Genomic DNA, 24,412 nt, shown 5'->3' on the forward strand with positions numbered 1-24,412 from the left:
TCCGCGAAAATATCGGGTTTCTGGCAGTGACGGTCCTACAAGATGTGGGAAATCCCCCCCCCCCTCTAACCCTCCCCTTCCCTAAAAACACATTAAGCTAAAAAAAACTGGAGTTTAAAAAAACTATTCTTCTCCTGACCGCACCTGATTTTCGAAGTTAGTTCGATTTATTTCAAAGTGTCATACTCAGGGATTGAAAACAATTAGCGAGTTCATGACCTCAGGGAAAGACTACACAATTAGTTCAGTAGTTATAGGTTCAAAAAGGGTGGGTCCTTCGATTAAATGCCGAGTTAATGAAACTTGGGGTGGTGGTTTGGTATGGTACAATGAGGGCCCCACAAAATTTATCCAACAAAAAATCCGTGTGGAAACTTTTGGGGGGCCGAAAATCCCCAATTTTTGGCACTTTTTTTCAGTTTTTTGCCTATTACTTTTTTTTCTTTTGCCTTATACGACTTAGACTATCTATTCGATTTTGTAGAGCGTTAAGTTTCCTACAATTTTCAATACTCAAACATATTTTTTGACTTCATACTTCCCGAGATACAGGATTTCAAAAATTTGCGAAATATCCCAAATTGGCAAAATATGGCAAAAAAAAACTGGTTTTTGCTGTATATATTTCATATTTCAACATATCCAATGGTATAATAATACTTGAATCCAATTTCCTACGTTAAGCAACCTCTCCCACCCTTTGTAAACCCCCCCCCCCCCCCTTCCTCGTGAAGTACGTATACCTTTAGGCCCTACCCCTTCAGGATGGTAATGTTGTACAGATAAAAAATGTGCCAAATTGACTCGATTTGTCTATGGCTGAGTACCTCCCCCCTGTTCTTAGCTATCAGTACCCCAGTACCCACCCTGTTAAATGAAATTAAGTTTTTGCATTGCAGCAGGTCACTTGAACTATACAAAAAGTGCGCATATGTACTATCAGGATATGGTCAACGTACAAAACAAAATGGATCCTCAGGAATTTGATAAGTTCACAAATCAAGGTTACTTCGGTATTCGTCGAACTGAAAAATTCTGGTCAGGAATTTGGTCTGACATGAGCATAGAACAGGTCCTAATGCGCGCAATGAAGAGTTATGGAGGGCTAACACGTGGCCGTGGCATGACTGATAGTGTGCTTTCTCGTTGGACTTGCGGTATGCTGTGCCTTCAAAATATTTGCGAACAAGAAGAGATATTCACTGAAATATTATCTGCTACTAGTGAACAACATGTAGATATGAGGCCTTCGCGTGTGACCAGGGATAACCTTGACATGAATAAGCTGCGTGGCTGGTTTGCTGAACACCCGCCATTCCTTGAAATAAAAGAACTTGTCTCCCTGAGCTCAGGCGAAATAGCTCATGAAGATGTGGACTGTCACTCTGCACGGGAAATTGGCATCGCATCCATGATGAAAAAAGTGGGTCAACGGTTCGAACCATTGAAGCTGAAACGAAAGGATAAAGTGGCGAGTCTCGCATCTGTGACCTGTTCAATGAAAATTGCAGGCAAAAAAGTTACAGTCGACCCACTGACTTTATTCCAACGAATTTGTATAATCAGTCAGACGACGACCTTAAGGAGTTGTTCAAATATGAGTTTGCACCATTTACAACATCCCTCTTCACTGAGGATGGTATGCGCAAGGGAATAAAGTCAACACTGTATGAGGCAGTATTAACCCCTATACAAGGAAAAGTAAACCTTGGCAGCAGACGTTCTTCTGTCATCGACGGAGGGTATCTTCTACATAAAGTTGTATGGAGTAAGATGACTACACCGACATTCGAGTCAGTTTGCCAGACATACGTGAAATATGTGAAAAAACCGTCTGGTAGCAATGTCATAGTGGTGTTTGATGGCTATCCGACTGACATTTCCTATGAATGCACCAAAGAAGCTGAAAGAGTTCGCCGGGCTTTGCTGCACACCTCCACTAAGTTTGTTTTTTCAGCCACAACCCCTGTCACTGTGGCTCAGGAGGCATTTTTATCCAACGACGTGAACAAAACAAACCTAATACAAATGCTAATGACAACAATGGCAACAGAAGCCATTGAAGTCAAACAGGCTACTGAAGAGGCTGACGTTATGATTGTTCACACGGCGCTGTCGAAGGCGGCTAAATATGACAGTGTCACCATAATTGGTGAGGATGTGGATCTCCTCGTATTGCTCACAGCACTTGCCCCCACTTACCATAAAAATGTCTTCTTTCAAAAAAGTGGCAGATGTAATGCCCCATCGTTGTTATATTCACCCGCCTCCTGCAAATTCGATCCAAAAAACCTTCTGTTTCTCCACGCAATAAGTGGGTGCGACACCACATCAGCCCCTTTCGGACAGGGAAAGGAAAAAATCTGCAAATTGTATGAAAAAAAAAAACACTTCGCTACATTCCCTAGCAGCAATATTTAAAGAGCCAGATGCCTCTGCCTCTCAAATTTCTAAGGCAGGTGAGAGGTTTCTCATAGAGTTGTTTGGGGGGGGGGGGGGGGACTTGAGCACAGAAACCATGGACACTTTAAGGTACCTGAGTTCCACGAAATCTGTGGCCAAACCTAAATATCAGCTGGCAAGGCTGCCCCATACAACTGACGCGGACACCCACCACGCTTTCCGGACTTATCTGCAGGTACAGACATGGCTGGGGAACGAGGTTGCTTCCATCAGTTTGGGGGTGGACACTGACAAGAAGAGGTATCGTCCCCCCCCCCCCACCACCACTACTCGAAATGTCGCCCCAGACAACATCCTCCACATCGTTTCATGCAAATGCAAAAAAGGGTGTACCACAGCAGCCTGCAGCTGCAAAAAAAGTAGGACTGCTGTGTTCCACCATTTGCAAAAACTGTTGCAGCCACGCATGTGAGAACTCCCCTGAGGCGGACCTTCAAGATGAAATTGAAGACACCCCCACACAAGAAGAAGATCAAGAGGATCATGAAGAGAATTGCATAGAAGATCAAATTCCCTTCGGAGCCAAACGTGGGTGGTTTAACACCTTGTAACATTAAAATATTGATGGGTACTATTGCAGTACTCTTACTACATATTATTTCCAAATAAATAGGTAGCTGTTCGTATGTAAATATTAGTTGAGTATTATTCACACAACATAAAATTGTTGAGGCATGAAGACAGATAAGAGAAATGTAATTTAAAAAAAAACATTGAGGGGGGAGGGGTTACTCAGCGAAAGACAAATCGAGTGAATTTGGCACGTTTTTTATCTGTACAACATTATCAATACGGTGCGGGGTGGAGGTGGGTAATAAAGGGTGGGGGAGGTTGCTTAACGTAGGAAATTGGATATGTTGTAATATGAAACATGTACAGCAAAAACAAGTTTTTTGCCATATTTTGCCAATTTGGGATATTTCGCAAATTTTTGAAATCCTGTATCTCGGGAAGTATGAAGTCAAAAAATATGTTTGAGTAGTGAAAATTGTAGGAAATTTAACGCTCTACAAAATCGAATAGAATAGTCTAAGTCGTATGAGGCAAAAGAAAAAAATTATAGGTGAAAAACTGAAAAAAGTGCCAAAACATTGGGGTTTTTCGGCCCCCCCAAAAGTTTCATCAAGGATTTTTTGTTGGATAAATTGGGTGGGGCACTACTGTACCATACCGAACCACCACCCCAAGTTTCATTAACTCGGCATTTAATCGAAGGTTGAAAGTACATAACGACTGGACTAAATCATCTGCACGCTCGGGCGAACGTCGCTTGTTCATTTGGCTGCTTGACTCGTGAGGCGTCTCAGCTAGATGACTCGTGATTCCATACTTCTTTGACTGAGGGTATCTTAACTGGCCGCGAGTCCTTCATATTATTACTGTAGTGAACCAATAGTAGAAGCAGCGTAAAGGTGAAATTATTTGAAATTTAGAATATCACGAAATGAATCCGCGAATTTTTTTCAAATTTTTTTTTGTGTTTGTGCTGTTTAAAATTTTTTTTGACGTGAATGCGTCTTTAAATTGCTTTCATAGTGGGAGGCAATTCAAAAAAACGAATGATAACAAAATCGGGGAATACAGTTTGGTGTTGCAGCTACATATATATCATCTCCATCCAAAATTTAATCACACCACTGGATGGCTAAAGGATCAAATAATTCGTTACGCTAAGTGAGGACTGTGACGCATCGCGCGCGGTGGAAGGGGAATCGCCGCCATTTTGAGGTAATTTTCCTGCGTTTCGAGATTTCCATTTAGTATAACTTTTGACTCGGAGAAGCTACGACGTTCGTTTGAGTTTCAATCGTCAGCTCTCGTCAAAATCTATCGATTGCACATATAAAACATTAGTGTAAAACGGTTGCAGTGAATATAATATGTTGTTCAAATAAAAACTTGCGTATTTTACATTTTGTATAGAAAATATTACCTGTTGCTGTTACGTACACGTATTCACGTACAACACACGGCCATGTTCATAACACAGCCACGCCTCATTTTTTTAATGCGTAAGATACGCGTTAAAATATATAATATAAAATATATTTTTGAATTTTCGACTTCCCATTTAACCGAGAGGTATTGCTTACCGACCAAAATTCTCCTGTCATCCCCACCACCAATTTTATAAGTTGGCGTCACCCAGCCATACCGGCTGAAGGAAGACGTTCAACATTCACGCCGTGTTCTCCATGGAGGCGGTGGCGCATCAGGGAGAAAAATTTTTTTGTCACGTTGCCCCTCCTCCTTCTCCTCTCCGCCTTAGGTTCGCCGGTCAAGGTCGTCGGAGCCCGGCCCTGACGTCACGCCGTGACGAAACGCAGCGAGGGAAAGAGGACGGCAAAACACGAGCCGGAGGTTTGTTGGCTCGCGCGCGCTTACGCGTACGTTAAGGACGCAAGTATAAAGCCTGTTCCACAACAGCACGCAAAAGGCAGACAGACGGACCCGCGCGGATCAGCCCGACATTGCTCAGCTTTTCCGTTTACGTCGCTCCGTGCGACCAATGGAAACCGACTACTTGGCTGAGGTGGTAGCCATGTTTGTTTAAATCCCAAAAACGTCAAAGATTGTTTTAATAACAACATCTAGTTTTAAATAATTATTTAGTTGTTTATTTTAATTAAATATGTGAATTCTTCCCGTACTAACATCTCAAAAGCAATTTTTTTTGAATTGAATTACTATTTCGTAACCTTGAAATCAATCTCATTGGTTGACATTTTTTTACGTTTCCGTGCATTGTGGAACAAGAGATGCGATGGTCAAAATTTTCCGGGAGATCTGTCTCCGGTTACGTAATGCGTCTCCGTCTCCGTTTAATTATTATTTAAGGGCTATATTTGGTCGAATATGTTGTCCTGTCACAAATATATTCAGAATACTGTCACGAACGTGTGAGGCAAGGCCGCGAAGCGCGCCAGGTACCTTACCTGAGTGGCCAGGTGCCCCCTTCACGGCCGCTGACGTCACGCGCGCATACCTTTGGGCATTAGGGCGCCCCCCGCCATCCATCCTCGGCGCTGCCATCTAACCCTCGGCGGCCTGGGATTTCCGCGGGCTTGCAGAGGCCGCCGCGTGGAGTGGCGTGGATAACGCGCCGCTGTTCTGGATGCTTCGAGCGTCGGGTCGGCCCGGGATGACAACCTCTCCAGTCGGTTCCAGAAAGACGGCTAATGGGTATAAAAGCGGCGACGCCGGCCCCCGCGGAAGTTCCATCAGGTGAGAGAGTGACGCGGCGCGACGCGGAGCGACAGGACCGTGCGTGTGTGACCGAGTGGCGCGAGACTGTGCGTATGTGGACATGTGCGTGGTGAGGAGTGCGGGGAACCACACATAACGTAGAAACACACAACTTAGAACTGTCATAACTTAGAAACCTCGAAAAAATCCACGTAACTTAGAACTGGCATAAGTTAGAACGACCATAACTTAGAAACACGTAACTTATAAACACGTAACTTAGAAGCACGTAACTTAGAAGCACGTAACTTAGAAACACACAACTTAGAAACGTCGTAACGTAGAAAGTCATAATTTAGAACTATCACAACTTAGAAACACACATCTTAGACCTGTAATAACTTAGAAACACGTAACTTAGAAACATACAACGCGGAACCACATAATTGTGTGGTGATTTAATTAGTAATGTAGATATTAGTAGCAAATAAAGCTGTATAAAATTAATTGGGCTATTTTTACGAGCCCTTTCCCCCCACACCTAATGTTACATTTACTAATATATCGGACGCAAAAGTCGCGTAACTGATGATAATAATAATTGCTAACTCTATTTACACACATGATGTTACACTTAGTGAACATCTGTTCTAAATATTATGGGACAGAACAACAAACGCAAGATAGGTATAATGTTGAACTTGCGAAAATATATGATGACGATAAAACGAACCAAAAAAAAAATAAAAAAATATGTATGTGATCAAGAAAACATAAGAACATCCATGAAAACCCAATGAAATGAAAATGAAAATAAGGAATCGGGACGGGCTATCACCTCTCCTCCCTTCCCCCACAATTTGGGAGAGCAGGGTCATCGGGGTGAAACCAAAGAGCCCGGTGTTTTTGGGCTTCCTCCATTCTGCTTGATGTACAACTTTTCAAACCTCGAAGTTAAAAACGTGAGATGTGCGTACTTATTTTTCACGTTTGCGTTTGTTTTTTATGAATTCTGTTTAAAAAAAATAATGGACTTCTAATTTTCGTCCTATAAGAATAACCCGCATAGAAAAATCTCGACACACTGCAATTGATAGAGAAGAAGAGGTGGGAGAGAGGGGTAGGAAGAGGAGAAATGTGAATGGGCCGGGCGCCAAAGAGAGATGCGCGCCAACTCGTGGTGTTCCAGCAGGTGAACGCGGTGAGACGACCTTTCTCCTTATCTCTCCTCCCCTCCACCGCCTCACTACCTTCCCTCTTCCCCCTCCTCCCGGGTTCGACGGTCCACTTTCCCCCGCCCCCTTCCCCCACTCATCCAACGCCCCGCGACACCACCCAGTGCGGACCCGGAGCCCGCGAGCGTCGCAGGTGCGCGAGTTCTTGCAGCTTGAAGTTGTCGGGTTGGTCGACCTGGTGGTTGTCGTCGACGGGGATGCTGCTGTGACAGCCGCCGGACCGCGCGCCCCCCTCGGGACGATGCCCAACATCTCGACGCTGATCTCGAGCGCCGTGTCGCTGAGCGCTCTGGCCGGGCTGGTGTCTGGCTTCGTGTACCTGGTGGTCGCCGGCATCCGGTGGGCGGGGTGAGTCGGCGCCTGTGTTCCCTGTTCTCGACGTGTGACGTCTCAAGCTCACCCGGGGGGGGGGGGGGAAACTTTTATAGTAGTAGCTTTGAATATATATATACTGTATAGAAGTCGCGAGTGGATAGGATTTACTCTACGTTTTTTTCAGGAGCGTATGGCGAGCAGCTTGGGAACTTACACCGCTGCAGTGCGCTGCCGTAACGCCCTGTATCGTCTCAGGTTGTTATTTACACGTTAGAGCGCAGCACTGTCGCCCGCTGTCATTCCCCCGCACCCCCCAATCTATCATTCACTGCAGCTCGAGGTCGTTCAACGGGAGGGGGAATGGGGTGTATGAAGAGTTCGACACTTGTCCGCTAGGGACCACCACAAGTCGATGCCCCTAGAGATGGTGGCGATTGCGGTGGTGAATTAACCAACTACCTCAAAACCGTATTAGAAATTTTAACCTGGGCTGGCGACTTCTATACAGTATATATATTCAAAGGTGTGACGTCTCAAGCTCACCGGGGGGAAACTTTCATAGTAGTAGCTAGCAGTAGCGGATCCAGAGAGGGGGCTAAAGGGCTTAAGCACCCCTCCAAAAGCATCTGGGTCCACTATTGTTTTAGTGTTTGCCTTGATAGAGCCTAGCCTCAGCTGGGTCAAGCCCCTCCCAAACCAATATCCTGGATCCGCCACTGGTAGCTAGTTTAGTGAATATTTAACAAGGATGGTCAGTATCAGTTTCAAAAGTCCGAGGGTTTCGTAATTTTTTTTTTCAAGTCTTCTTTTCACTTTCATCGGAGCCATTACTTTATATGGTTTAAAATTTCGCTCTGCAAATCGAATAATTCGAAAAGCCGACGTAGCTGTTCCGACAGCGAATTCTAGTTGCGGATGCGGGAACTACGCGTGATTCGCGTCCAGAAATGAAATGCAGTTGAACACAATTTTCGTATAATTATCACTCAACTTATTTTTTTTCAAAGAATGATACGTGTCAGAGTTTCGTATTAGTGTATTTGCAACATGAAAACACATTGCTTGTGTTGTTACAACACATCACTGGGCGATGCGGGGATTGGACAGCCATGGCGGCGGTTGAAGCCATGACTTAACTCAATGGCTGCTCCAGGAAGACCTCTCACACACAGGAGGACGCAGTTAATAATCATGACATTGCCCTTGGGATATCCACAAAATATATGGTCTCAAATACTGAAGTTTAGTATTTTCGTATACAAATTTTTATTGAAAGAAGAGTTTAGCACATTAACGAAAGTATTTAAGTTAACAATAATGTTCCCTACAAAGAAATAAGAAGTAAAATTTGGGCTCGGAAGGGGCTATCGCCCCCTGCGCCCTTCCTCTGGAGCCGCGCTTGACTTAACTCCTCCATCTTAAATCTACATTTAGGAGTGCAGGTTAGGTACGTGACAAGAGAAGGGAGGTCTCGGAGAAGAGTTGGACAGAGCAGAAACGTTTCTACCATGAATTCTTTGGGTGCTTGGACACGAGGTTCGCAATGGGTCGGTATTTGCTTCTGGATTTGGTACATAATGAGGGGTGCATGCGCCCACCCGCCTGACAATCGGCTCCTGAAACTTATAAAGAAATTAATATATAATTGAATTAACTTATAATTAGAGACCTGAAAAATTCGCGGATTCATTTCGTGAAATGCTACACTTCAATTAATTATACCTGAGTGCTGCTTCTGCCGTTAGTTCACTGTTAATCTGGAGTAATGAAGGGCCAATTAGAGACCCTCACTCGTAGAAGTGTCGAATCACAGGCCGCCCAGTCGAGACGACTCACAAATCAACAGCCAATGAACAGTTGACCTTTTGCCCGAGTGTGTAGAGGATAGTGGAGTCCATCCTGGAGGTCATTGAACCCGCGAATTTTTTCCGGTCTCTACTTATGATTCAACTTCCCCAAGTTGGTAGACATGTAGTTGGTGGATCCCGAGCCGGCGCATCGGGCCACAGTCCGGAAGGGATGGGAGCGGCCAGGGGCGGAGCCAGGGAGGGGGGGGGGGTTAGGGGTTCAAACCCTTCCCTTAGCCCCAAATCTTTAATTAATTTCTTATTCATCACTCAAACAAATTTCATATTAAAATTAATAAAATTTTTACCATTACAATATTTAAATTTAAGTACCGAAAACTGCTAAAATAGCACTATTTTACAACTTAAAATCCTAATTTTCCTGGGGGAGGACCCCCGGACCCCCCACTTTAATACGGGGGGGGGGGAGGGGCATGCTTCTTAACAACCCCCATACACAAATCCTGGCTACGCCACTGGGAGCGGCAGGTGAGGTGTCGCCGGCAGAGGGCGGTCGGCAGTTAGCGAAATACCGAGACGCAATCTAACCTGACACCGAGTCGGCGAGTGGACGGCTCCTTTGCCCAGTCCAGCGAGTGCTTTTCGCAATGGCGGCTCCAGGATGACTTTTCGGGAGGGGCTATCGCACGAAGAAAGGTCGTAGTTGTAAAAAAAAATGAAAGTGGTCAGATAATGGCCTTGGAATATTATTTACAAATTACAGGATTTCAAATACAGAACCTTAGCAGCTCCATGCAACTTTTGATGAGATAAAAGTTTAACATATGAAATTAAATATTTCAATAAACATAAATATACACTAATCAATAAAATTTAGTCGCGGGAGGGGCTTTACGCCCCCACCGCCCCCCTTCTTGAGCCGCGCTTGGCTTTTCGCCTCCTCCCTAGCGCGGCTCCGAAAAGAAGAGGATGGGCGGGTGCCCCTCCCGAACCAGAATTTTATTTTCATTTTGGAGGGCAAACTTACTTTAATACTTAGACCCAGACGCACACGCCGCGCCGGTTTTTTCCCTCATCATTTATATTATTTAAGAGCTAAAAAAAGATATATTAACACAATACCACTCTCTAATTCTTTTCTTCAGTGACATGATATTTTCAACGGTATTCACTAAGTGTATCATAATGTGTGTAGATATTCGCGCGAGTCTTCGTAATTATCATCACCACCACCACTTGCGCGAATTTTTACTCCTAATGTTTTAACACTCATATTACATGGCGGAGAAATGATGATGAAGGTGTAATGCAAGTCCTCCGAATGCTTTTAGGGAATCTGTTTCGGATAGTTCATGCCTCAATATTATTCTGGAAACACGTGTTTTAGCAGTTTTAAACTTTATAAAAATACAGTTTTTATAACGAAACACGGACAACATAACTGCTCATCCGCCCTCTTGAGTATCCTTAAATATTTTTTGTAAACATACTCCAGTATGGTATCTTGGAGAGTTTTCAAATAGCGTGTTTTTTTTTTTTCCTTCTGAATCTCTGTCCAAGTAGGCGGGGCCCGTAAATTGAATTTTAGCGTGTACACAAAATTCCAGGACTGCGCTTATGTAATTTTATTAGTGAGAGGTTCAATTATTTTAGTAAGTGGAAAGCATCTCTGAAAATGTATTCCTGCTTGTGTGTCAAAGTACGGACCAGTACCCAATTATTATGAAACTACGCCTTCCACGGGGATGTACAAATTACCATATTCATATTGGAAGGAAGCGTAACCATTAGATGACTTTGCTCGAGAATAGGTTGCGAATAAATAAATAAAAAGCACGGTGGCCAATCTTGAGCAAGCTGTGGTACCTCACCCTAGGTCACCGCCAGTTTCACAACGACCTCTTGTTGTCTGACGTTCCAGGTATAGTAAACGGCGTCAGAGCTCAGAGAAAACATCAGTACGCATTCGTCGGTGGTTCGTGAGTGTTTTGCGTAGTTTACTGGAGCCTAGAAAACTGTGGGTTGTTTAAGCATCGCCTAGGACTTTCGCAGTATTGAAACACACTCTAGCTGTGGTCGATTTATCATTTGGTGGTTCATTCGTATAAAGTCCCGAATGACTGTAATTGATCGTCAGTAACACGGCAAGTAAAATAATTAAGTTGAAAGCATTTTTCAGAAAATACTTAACCTTATAAGGCTATAAATTTTTGTCAAGTTTTATAAGTTTTATCTTTTAGGTAAACATTTTTTTTGGCAATGGGGTACCGTTTCTATTTGAGTAATTATTGAAATGAGGAATATAGATTTAAAAAATTTTTGTGGGCATACTGCATTGCTGGTTTACACTGTCTGTAACAGAGAAACATCAAGAACGGACAACATTTTTGGATTCTTTTATGTTTTTTTTATCCGTTATTGATGTTTCTCTATTTCATAGCCTGATGTGTAACCCATCAATTGTGTATGTCCAAAAAAAATGTCCTTATTCAATGGGGACTGTTTGCGTTTATAACAGTATTTGTTCATTGTTATTTTGCAGCATTTGTAAATGGTTAATTAATGTCCATTTGGTTAAATAAACAGTTTACCCATCATATATCATCATACATACAATTTTATGATCAATTTATGAGCATGAAATAGTTAGTTTCATTGTTATTTTGCATTTGTAAATGGTTAATTAATGTCCGCTTTGTTAAATAAACAGTTTACCCATCATATGCATACATACAATTTTATGATCAAATTATGAGCATGTAATATTTAATTTTTTTATTTAAATACAGATTTGATATAGATGTTTACATCCTTCTGATCATCCTGTCCTTTACATGCATAACTTCTAAAAAAAAAAAAATCCCGCAGGCAAGGCTACAATAAACGGTTTATGTAGGAAGAAAACCAGCTTGCAATTGAATTATCCAAATTCAACAAGGTGAAAGGAACTGCGGATATATAGCACGGTAATATAAACAGTTAGTACTTAACTAGTGGTGGTGCATGTTCAGATTTTCGTTGAAGATGAGTAAGGATATTCATTATCGAATTTTCAATTCAACATTATCATTAACGAAATGGTAAAAAATATCTACATTTTATTTTACAGAAAACTAAACTAATTTGCAAAGGATCGTTTGTAAAAATGTACAAACACTTTTTTTTATTACTATGCAGGGTCCAAAGGCTTAAGCAAGAAGGGGGGGGGGGGAATTGGGTGATATTTTAACCCGCCTCCCCGAAATCGTAAAAACAGTAAAGAAATAATTTGAAAGCAAACAACGGGCAAAGGGGTTATATCCCCCTCCCCCTCCCCCCCTAGAAATGGAATTTGGCGTAAACTCCTGTTTAGTCACTGAAGCAGTGACTTTTTTTTTACGCCAATCACAGAAGCGTAGCCGCATTGTGTGCCGTCGAGTAAAACGACAACCTGCCTTTGTTCAAACACGCGCCTAAACAGAGAGAAAAAAAAACATTTCTGTCTGCCGCGGGGGCACAGGAAATTATGAAATTTATTCTTCGATGAAATTACGTTAAAGGTACTTCATGATGTGGAACGTTTTCTTTTTAGGCCACGGCAGTTAAAGTGTGCTGGCGTGAGACGAACAATTGAAACGCTTTCCCCGGGCAAGAAGATGAGAGTGAATGGATGGAGGGTGGGTCGGTCAGTTGGCGTGTCGGCAAGACGCTTGCTCACGCATCTCGCACAAGCTACGCGAAACGAATCACTGTGCGTATCACACCGTGTTGAATGAATCACATCAGGTATAGGACTCGGGCGCGAGGACGGTCGGAAACGTAACGTCTCACCGAAACGGAACGAAGACCACAGACGATGAGGCGTTTTTATTCCGAGGACAGATAGGACACGAGGCGAAACAGCCTTTCTCATGCTCGTGTCTTCTTTCTGATTTCACGTGCGACGTTACCATCTGTAATAATTGGCTACTCGCACTGCAAATACATCCGTACAGTCTAAGAGCCCGTGTGAGATCGACCTTTACCCATCTGATAACCAGATGAGACCTATTTTTTTATGAAATATTTTTGATTTATAAACACACCTATGATAGCTTGCCTATCTAAAACTGTTCATGGCTATTTTTAATTAAATTAATTTTAATAATTTTTTTTTTCATCACCTTCACTCTTATGATAACCAAACAAATTTAGTCTCAACAGATAGTTTTTAACATACAGATTGTGCCTTTGTAGGCTTGCCTACTGATTTTTGTTGATAGCTATCTGGCAAGCAGGTATGAACAGGTAAGTCAATTTAGATAACTTCACCGATATGATAACCAATAAAAATTGGTATCAGATGAAAGATAATTGAATTACAAAATTAACAGCATAGGCTTGCCTGCAAAAAACCTTTCATAGAATATTATTGCCATGCTTTAAAGTTTTGAAATCGGAGCTATTAAATATGTGTGAGAAAGAAAGTAGATTGTCCGAAGTCCGTGTGATGGAACAGGGCGCAACTCTACTAGTAGATGATTGCGGCAGTCGTGTGTTCCGCCCCACAGATCTTTCAGTAACTTTATGTGTGAATACTGGCTTTCCTTTTGACCTTTTGTTCTTCTCGCTTTCCTCCTCCTCCTCCTCCTCCTGAGCCGATGCAGTTGCACAAGGCAGGTAGTCTACCACGACAGAGCTTCTTCCTCCATTGCTAGGGACCGGAAAAATTCGCGGGTTCAATGACTTGCAGGATGAACTCCATAGTTCTACGTACACTCGGTCAAATGCCACCCACTCATTGGCTGCTGTCTTGTGAGACGTCCCAGCTTAGCAGCCTGTAATTCGATAAAGCTTTGGTCGGGTGTTTCTCATTGGCCCAGAGTCATCCAGGTGAGTTGTGAGCCAATAGCAGAGGCAGCACTGAGGTATAACTATTTGTATTTTAGCCTATCGCGAAATGAATTCACGAATTTTTCCGGTCTCTATCCATTGCTGATATCCTTAAAACTGTGGAGGTTGGAACTTGAGCGGATAACGGAGGCAGAGTTAGAACGTGTAGACACCCCATCTCGAGATGGACTTCTATCGTTGCGTTTTTTTTTTGCACGACACGTACAGTAAATCGTCGCGTGTAAGCCGCCCTTGACATGCACTGTTAAAAAAAAAAAGTTCTCGAGAAGCTTATTTGCATTTCTTGTCCTTACTGTTAGTAAAGGGACTTTTCTGTAAATTTATCTCGATACCTCTCTTGGATTTTGTTGTTTGGTCACACAGATACCTTCCCCCCCCCCCCCCCCCCCCCCGTTTCCCAAGATATTGTGTGAACTTCATTTTTTTATCTTTCAAAAATCGCGAATTTAATGATAATGATTATACTTGTGTGACTTTTTACCACCACGTTTTATGTGGCAAATAAGCTTGTCTGTTGAGAAAATGCAAGGGGAACTACCGTGATGAATCAGTCTTCAAATAATAGTGACGCCAAGAAAAGAAAATGTCGAGTGGGACGGGGCCTTAAGACGAAGGGGGAAGTTTTGACAAATATATTTTATTTCGTGAAGCACATTTGCCTCAAATAATGACTAGGTGCTGGAAATATTCGCGTGTTTAAAGACCTCCAGGATAGAATCCGCGATCCTTTGCTCACTTGGGAAAACGTCGCCTGTTCATTGGCTGCTGTCTTGTGAAGCGTCCTAACCATGTAACTTAGAATCCAGTACTTCCTTGACTGATGGTCTATAATTGGTAAGGACCTTACAATTTGATCAACAATGTGCCGCTAATGAGTTGATTTTGGACACAATCTATACCTTTAAATTAGTGAATTCTTAATGACGATCGATAGTGTACATTTTTTTTGAAAATTTATTGGTTTTAGTATTGTTTGGAGTTCTTCCTGAAAAGGAAGTATGGGATTAAGCTTAAGGGGGAAGATATTTTACACATATGAATTTTTTTAAGTTTTAACATAGGAAATTTGGCTTCGTTAAAGCATAGTACATAACTTAGTGGAATGTCTGAAATTACAATGACTGACTGCTACAATTGTTATCCCCTGTGATGTCATTTAGCGTTTAGTATTGAAACTTTTTTTTAGAATGACTTCAATAGTAAAATTGTGATAGTGCTTTCAATAGACACTATTTACAGCGGCATGTAATATTTTGGTGTATGATCTCCACATTAGCGAAGGTAAATCTTCAAAATTAAACGACAAAACTTTTGCTATGACCTGGGAAATGTTGTAACCAACATGGCGTCTTTCTGTTTTTGTCTCGCTCCCATTACTGAGATTGAAGACATCTTCGTACTTTTACCGGTACTTAGTTTAAATGGCTTGAACTACACTGTTAGGAATTACAGTAAAATCGCGGACTTTTAAAGAAGAATTCACTTGAAGTGAACGAATAGTTCTTCGTTATTTCAGTTACTATATCTTTGTATAAGCTACGTCGTATTTAAATTTTGGCGTTCTGTTTTTTTTGTTATGAACGGGGTAAACACAACGTGGAAGAATAAATTGTGTGTTTGCAGTGGTTTGAAACAGTTTTTGAATATACGTATCAAGATTATTCGTGTGGATTCATTTTCGAAGTAGCCTATGTGAACTTTGTACCCGTTAATCTATGAACTTTCGAATGTCCCTGGATAATTTGTACTCCAGCGCTCCTCGTAAATTTATGGTGAGAATATTTAACAGTGTAGAACTCACGAGCCACCTTCTACAGCAAAAAGACCAGTTCCTTCCACGTGCCTGTTTTCCTTGTTCACAACAGAACACAGAACTCTGAAGTCGCAATACGGCATAGTTAACACGAATATCGAGTTGTCTAAAACTGCGAAGAATCCTTATTTATTATTTATTTTTTAGAATAATTATTTTTTTTGGCGATCGTAAATTTCCTGTAGTTTCATCTTATGCAAAAAAAACCCACTGCTCTATTCTTTTACGTAGATCTAATACATTCTCATAAGTGATCTTATGTTAAAGTATTCATTGGAATATTCCAAATAACATTGTCAAAAAAAAAACACTGGTTGAATGGCTACTACGCTCGTTAGAATTGAAACTTCACAGGTAAGAAGGATGTGAAATATTTAAGGTACTATAATATTTGAAACACGAGTAATCATATGTTGAAAACAATACTTCATTTACTAGTGTCTGTTCATGTCTTCAATGGAATGTAAGAATGAATGAATGAATGGGTTCATGATAACTAAAATATAATTTATAACCCTAATGGAAATGTCAGAACAAATTGTCACAATTCTAATGCTAACACCGATCCAACCTCAGAATTGAGAGTTTAGAGTTGCAAACTACGTATCGTGATAGTATTCAAAAGTATTCAGATGTATGCAAAAGTATGAGAAAGTGTGTAAACGTTTACAAAAGTATGGGAAAGAATATGAAATCATGCGCTATGCGGTCATCTGCAACCGGCTGTACAGATGTTTCAATTCAAAACTTCTTTTTTTTTTTACACCCCCACGCCATCGAACAAGTTACACGTTGACTCCGTTACCTACTCGTTTCCGTTACCCTGTGATTCTGATAATACTCTTTCGGGTGTAAAAATGCTTCTTTTCAATAAATCATTTTACGCATAAGTAGGGCCATGCATATTTCGCGATAAGATTCCGAGACTAGCGGATAGTTAAAACACTGTAGCATCGTCTGTGTTTAGTGATTGGGCGAGTTTCTTTCAGGTACATGACGATTGTTAAAACACCAATCACAGTAATTCATTACGGAAGCAAATGTGTCCTGAGTGGCTCGGCCAAACAAGGCAACTACTTCTCTCGCAGACGGCCGCCAATCACAAGGAAGAAACCGCTGGTGCGCGTATACCTTGTTGCAGTCTAATAGGCGTTCAACTTTATTCGCGAAAAATGCCTGCCCCTACGCACAAGTAAGAAAAAGTTTTTGTAGTTCAATAAATTATTTATTTCACATCCAGCTTTCGAGGGTTCTACCCAACATTCCTGTCCATCCCCCTTATTTTGAGATATTTTAATTTATGATCTGAAATTATTGAACTAACTCGTGTGGTTTTTAAATGATCGTAAGGAAAGTTTTGCGCCATTTAATTCAACCGATGTGTAGTTTTTAAATCGTTTGTGGCGATAGTGATTGTCTGATTGTCATATAAGATCATAAAGATTTTTTTTTCCATGCTAATGTACCAGTAAACTGCTTTCGCTGATGAAAATCGTTCAGAAAATAAAACTGTTAGCAAATTTATAAGTAAGACATTAGTGTATTACGCGTATAAGATACAAAAGTAAACTAATTTCTGTATTGGGTCAGGCTGCCTGTTCAGAATACTTCTCATTTTTCTAAGTTTTCTTTTTACCGAATTTGAATGGTGACTTGGGAATCAAAGTGGTGCTGAACGCAATTTACGACTTAATAACTGAAATGATTATTGAGGAGTTTATAATTTATCATTAAAGAGTAAAGTATCAAAAATAATTCCCAAATTTTGACTCTTATGTACAAGAGCTCTCGACAAAACTGCACACAATGTGCGTCACGTCTTGTAGCCTGTTAACCTGTTTAACTGTCCAACAGTATTTTACAAATACTTGAACACGGTAATCATTTATATATATTTAAATATTTGTTTAAGTTCTCAAATGATATCTGATGTGTTTACACGAAAGCATTTTTAAAATCCTTCGATTTTTTAATTTACAACGTTAGTTTACGTGTCGTACTGTCTCATTTTTAATTAAAAATACCATCTCAAATCTTGCTTAGTTGATAAATTACAGACTGTTTAAAGTAAAAGTTTAATTAGTAATCGAACTTCAGTATATTCAACTCAAAGCTAAAAATAAAACCTTACTGAACATTGTTTACGTAATGGGGAATGTTACACATGGCTTAATACCAGCCATGAATACGCTTTTCTATTCATGCCCTGAGTCTTCAAAGAAAATTATTTGAAAATTTAGTAGCTACCATAGTTTATTGTAACGCTGCAAGCAAAAAACATCGCGGATTTTCTAACAATTTCTTAGTAAATTAGTGCTGTAACTCCGTGTTTATAATTTACTTATTCCCGTAAAACATTTGTTTGATGTATGTTCCAAAGGAAGTACTGAGAAATATTTCACTGTCGTTAATATAGGTTTACCAGCAATATTTTTTTTTTTACATTTACAAAGATTTTCGTCGTAACATTACGAGAAGGAAAAAAAAAATGTTTTATCACGCATCCTTCACGATAATTTTCACCGTGTGCGTTTCTGATTGGCGTACGTGAAGGAACTTTCTGCCAATGTTTGCTCGGGAGAGGGATCGCGGAGTGGCTCCACAGTTGTCACTCGTTTCGTATTCGAAACCACTAAACAGAGAATTTAGGTTGTTTTTTTTGTAGCCGGCGTTGTAGTTGGACGAGAAGCCTCCTTTTCACAGACGAGAGAGCCAAACGTCCGATCGTGCACCTTAGTTTTTTTTGTTCATTGTAAATAAATATGGCGGTGTTGATAAAAGGATACTAATGGTCAATTAGGTTAGGTTAGCTACATTATAAATACTTTTAAACACTGTGGACGGTTGATTTGGTTAGGATAGCTACATTAAAGATACGGAAAAAAAAAAGCATGAACATCGGGGAACTTCGGGTTTTGACTTTCCGTAGTTGGATGCTTCAACCGCTGGTCCACACTGCCGTAACGATTTTGAGCGCAACGTTTACGGGGAACGTAAGTTGTGCCTTATCTTTAGATAGGCTGTTTCCAGAGAACTGTTTCGAGAGTCGGGTTTTCTCTCCTCTGCTGGGTAGATAGCTATTGGGGAAGTACTTAACTCTTCGCAAAAGGAACGTGAAATTCGGCGACCCTCTCCTTGTGAGCGCAAACCTCTGAACTGGCGAGCAGTCTTATCGTCGTGCACAGGGAAACTATGAGATATGAGTAGTAACACTAACATTTTACCTGAGCTCGCAATCCTAACCTAGAGCTTCTCACACTAATAGGTACGGAGAAAAAAAAAAACATTTTTCTGGTACTTTTACAAATGATTCCTTTGGAAACTGCAAGAAATATTTATTGTAACTGTGTACGTTTTTCGAGATTTAACAGAGTATTTTTTTAAGTGAAAACTTATTTAGCCGCGTTGAGCGATTTTTGGTAGCGGCAAAACCTATGGGTTCGCGTCACTGACATGCTGTAGTAGAAGTAAGTGAAGTTTAACTGACCACTTGAAAAGTTTAATGTGTGTATACCTACTCTGCGTTGCCCAGTGAAAACATGACCTAGGTCTGACATCACTGGTAATCATAGATAGGTAATGATTTTTTACGTAATTTTGACATACCACTGACATATGTTGTGACTATAAAATGATGCAAGGATAAATGATATCATGCTGACACCATACTGATATTTATAGAAATCGAGGTATAGAGAGCTGAGAAAATCTGTATGAAATCTTATGAAGCTCTCGCCCGATAAAAACATAGAAATCAAAAATTTCAATTTTCTTAATTTAAAACCAATTGTTTACAATTATCTTCCAGAAGTAAAACAAGAAAATAAAAAAAGGATATATTTTATAGCCAATAATATAGAGTCCAGCTATTATGAATTTGCAAACTACGTACATAATAATTTTACATGTGATCGTTACCTTTTATTCCTTCTCTCTTAAATATTCGACATAATGCATTGCCATTTGTAGAGGCGTGGTGTACAACTACTAATGAAATGCCGAGATGTAAGTCGGCTGCGTAGCATTGTGGATAGCGTATAAGACTGGCGAGCGTTAGTTACTATGTTCGGATCCCGAGTGGTACAGTTTTTTGTCTATTATTTTTTTTATTTGAGTCACATTAAATTAATTTATTATAAGTTTATAATTTATTAATAATTATGATTTCATAAATAATCATCTTAATAACAATACTCGAGTCCTTTTTGAAGTTATTTATGACTACTTTTTCACTTCTGTTGACAGTCCCCATGACTATCTATTTTTTTTTAAAAGAAAATTGGCGCATAATTTTATATTTTAATCCACGTTACATTCAAGCATACATAAAAAATGGAAAATATAAAGATATATTCATTAATTTGACTTTATTTTGTTTTATCATGCTTATTAGTGTGCGCAGTTAATACTGGTAAGCTATTCGGGGAACGGTTTAACTCCTGGTAGGTACTGGGACAGCACAAAGCATATAAATTTCCTAGTAAAAAAAATTCGAACCCAGGATTACTGCGAACACTAGTTTGAAGTGATAGTTTTTTTTTTGACGTGACAACGTCTAATAAATCGATGAACGCCGGCTGAACGCACGAAAAAGTGTCCCGTAACGCACATTTTCCCACTACGGATGTGTCCCGTTACGTTTATTGTACGCATGCGCCGTATCTCTCTTCCACTCGATTGAAACAACACTCGATTTGACTTTTCAATCATGTTTTCGTCGTTTGAATTGTTAATATTATATAATTTAACGATCGTCCACCGATTTTCAGCACAATCGGTACGGTTATTTAAAAGTAACGTTGAATTTTCAAATACGTTTTTAACGAACAATGGTGTTTTACAGTTACACATAATAATTCAAATTACACCCGGAATCTTTTGCACAATGTTTTAAAAAATATTGTAACACATTATAAATAAGTTTGGTGTATTTGGGATGTATATTTGTTATAAAATCGTATTATAAAAACGAAATAATATTATTCCCCTACGGTGCTGCATTCTACGGTGACGGACGCGAACCAAACGAATTGTGCTCTCTATAAGCTGCCGCGGGAACCAGGCACTCGTTAATACATATTTTCCTTTGTTTATCGCGATGGGCGTTATTATTAATGAATTACAAATAAAATTTCGTGCCCGGGGCCACAATTGCATATCATTTTGAGCACTGGAAGACATAAAAACGTAAAATATTCTCGACGAATTTTGATCTGTGGTTTTGATTGCTTATTACAACAAAAATTTCGGCAACATAGGTTAATTATTCTTGCATTTTAAAAATCTTATTACTAGTATAATTTCAAGTATTTATTCTTTTATTATTAAAATAAAAATGATTCAATTTTATTCATAAAAGTATGCAATCATTTCATCAATGTTTTGTTATGACGTTGTCACGTTAAACTATCGTCCGTAAACCGACTTTACAGACAACCAATTTTTTTTTTCATGTAAATAAAATAAATTAGAAATATTTGTAATTTTCATGAATTTTTTTTTGTTCTCCATTTGCGGAAAAAAAAAAAAAAAAAACTCCGCAGAGTGACGGTGCTCGAGAGCGAACGCGAAAGTGCGAGTTGTCGCCGGATGACGTCCCTCCAGCTGGTCTCCAGGTCACGGCCACCTGCGGTGCTACGGGCGACAAGCCGCCCCCCCCCCCCCCCCGGGTGGTCCCGGCGCTCTCACCCCCGACACGAGGGCGCGCGAGAGAGCCTCTGCAGCCGCGGTCATCGTCCTACAATTAGTGCCCACACGAAAAAAAAAAAAAAAAAAATGGTTGTCTGTATAAAGTCGGTTTACGGACGATGGTTTAACGTGACAACGTCATAACAAAAACACTGATGAAATCATTGCATACTTTTATGAATAAAATTGAATAATTTTTATTGAATTAGCACTATTTTGTATGGATACAAAAAAGGAGTGAAATGAAATCTACAATTTAATTGATAAATTTACTTTTATTTGCACTCATTATTTCAAATATGTTTATTACTTTAACGGAGAGATTATTTTAACTATAACTTTGATACATGTTTGCTATTTAACTTCTTCCAATCTGTGTTATTCTGTTAAGGATAGGACGATGATAGGAAAAGTAGGAAACGAATGGGAGTGTTTCAAGTTTAATGTGCCTCGAAAAAGTCAAATCGATGGTTGTTCCAAACGAGGGGAAGAGAGTTAGATGCGGCGCAAGCGTACAATGAGCGTAATGGGACATCGCGTAACGGGACAATGTGCGTAACGGGACACTTTTTCGTGCGTGCAGCCGGAGTTCATCGATTTATTAGACGTTGTCACGTCAAAAAAACATTGAGCCCCGGGATCCAAACAAATGCAGAAGGTTTTTTTTTTTTAAACTTTTCCTTCAAGGTAATACCGAAATTTTTTTGTAAATAATGTAAAGGCAAATGTATGTACATGTGTGAATAGTTATGTGTTTACTAAATATGTCTTCCCTCTTGGTGAAAGAGCACTGAGTGCTGGAGTACCAAATATTACTGTACTAGGCGAACTCATTATGCACTACATGGTCGACATATTCTGCCGCGCGCGCCCAAAGAGATTCTTCGACCTTCTTTTCCACGCCTCACTGATACGTATTCTCTCCCCCCCCCCCCTTCTCCCCCAAACCATTTACCTACCTACCTCTCTATCCGTTCTGTGTACCTCTCGCAATGACAGCTCGTAAGACTTTTCTCCTGCACTATAATGAATGTCCCATAATTCAAACGTCAAGCCGAGCACATTTTACACGCCAATTAATCACGGTTCTAAATCAAAAACCATGATTACATAACTTTCGTAGTTTTCACACTTTGGACCTTTTTTTATTTTTTTCAATCCCCACCGTGCACCAAATTATGAAACATAAATAACCATTAAAAAAACATGTAAAAATGCATAAATAAAGACTTTTGAACTGAACTGAACTGAACTGAACTGAACCAGCTCCGCCCTCCTCTGCAGCCGTGAGCAGCGAGACTGTCATTCACCGGTTGGTAAGTCAGCAGCGGCGGCTGGTAAATCTGTGGCAGCGGCTGGAAACGATTCAGTTGTGCCAAGCGTGCACTGAAAATATTTTTTCTTGTTAATGGAACAGAAATATTCATGTAAAATAATAACAGATATTTGTACGTTTGTACATTTTCGTGGGGAAAAAAAAAAACTGTATCACTACAAAATAGTGTTCGCAGCAATACTGAGTTCGGATTCTTAAACCGGGCATTTATTATTTGTGCTATCCCAGTACCTCCAATGGTTAAACCGTTCCCTGAATAACTTTTCAATAATAAATGCGCACATAAATAGGCATAATAAAACGAAATAAATTCCAATTATTTTATAATCGATGATCTTTTATATGATTAAAAAATTTATGCCCGAAGTAATCATCAATTAAAATTTAATATTGTGCGCCTATTTTTGTAAGAAATACTCAGTATTGATATCAATATTAATGGTTATTTATGCTTGAAAAAAAAAAATTTCATAATTTGGTGCACGGTGAAGATTGAAAAATAAAAAAAAAAACATAAAAAAGTCTTAAGTGTGAAAACTACAAAAGTAATGTAATTTTGGTTTTTGATTTAGAACCGTGATTAATTGACGTGTAAAATGTGCTCGGCTTGATGTTTGAGTTATGGGACATTCATTATAGTGCAGGAGAAAAGTCTTACGAGCTGTCATTGCGAGAGGTACGCAGAACGGATAGAGAGGTAGGTAAATGGTTTGGGGTGGGGAGAGAGAGAGAGAGAGAGAGAGAGAGAGAGAGAGAGAGAGAGAGAGAGAGAGAATACGTATCAGTAAGGCTTGGAAAAGGACCATGTAGTGCATAATGAGTTCGCCTAGTCAGGGGTGGTAAGCCCTACTTGAGTTGTTGAGGCGGGATGATAAGCGCGACGCTCGCTGGTGCTTCTAGCGCGGTGTCTCCTCTGGACTGGCGCGCAGTCTTCTCGTCGTGCATAGAGCAACTATGAGATATGCGCGGAAACCATGTTATTATTTGACGGAGATGTGAAGATAAAAGCGTATTGCAAGTCCCTTGAGTGCTTTAAAAAAAACCTGTGTCTGGTGACAGGTGTTCCGTGAGTCAGAACGAATGTCATGTAAGGCAGGCACAATAACTTTATTTGAAGGAGTGTTGGGGTTCCGCCAAAAGAAAAGTCGGATCATGGTTCCCTGGCCGAAAACAAAAACTTGGGAACCACTGCCTAGAGCACTCCTCTCCCTCTCCACCATCGAGCACCCCACTCTTCGATCGTTGCGTTTTCGTTGCCTTCGGAACGTTACATTCTTGTTTCGCCCTGGTGACTCGTCGAATCTGCTTGCCCCAGCGGCTGTTTCGCTTTAAAAGAAATTTTTTTTTTCTGCGTGGCTTGGGAGCAGGGTTGTGTGTCCACTGTTGGTCTCCTCTTGGCCTCTTGGTTCCTCGGTCCAACTCGCCAGCTCCGGGCTAGCCGGGTGTGACGACTCTCTCCCGAAGCGACGGGCGGGGAACGTCCGTCTGGACCAAAACCACCGCCGCGACCCTCTCACTTGGAGCCGCTCCTTGCTTTCTTCTTCTCGCCATTTGCCGCGTGCGTGCTTCGGGTTTGGGATCCACGCGGGGCCGCTGAGAGCCTTCTTGGCCCCCGGCTCACCGACGGCTTCTTTCTCTTGGTCGTCACTTCCGCGGAAGTGTCGGCGCGACCGGACGTTTCGGCACGTGGGGCGTT

General features: G+C 40.7%; 1 protein-coding gene across 1 annotated transcript in view; it reads left to right on the forward strand.

Moving 5' to 3' along the window:
- Window positions 1–24,412, forward strand: part of LOC134540328 (uncharacterized) — a 227,961-nt gene that overhangs the window by 18,062 nt on the left and 185,487 nt on the right. Inside the window, exons 3-4 of the mRNA XM_063382989.1 lie at window positions 2,864–2,991; window positions 6,842–7,232. Of these exons, the coding sequence (XP_063239059.1) occupies window positions 2,864–2,991; window positions 6,842–7,232 (519 nt within the window). The remainder of the gene's footprint in view (window positions 1–2,863; window positions 2,992–6,841; window positions 7,233–24,412) is intronic.

The sequence above is a fragment of the Bacillus rossius genome, chromosome 16, assembly GCF_032445375.1.
Source record: "Bacillus rossius redtenbacheri isolate Brsri chromosome 16, Brsri_v3, whole genome shotgun sequence".
NCBI lineage: Eukaryota > Metazoa > Arthropoda > Insecta > Phasmatodea > Bacillidae > Bacillus > Bacillus rossius.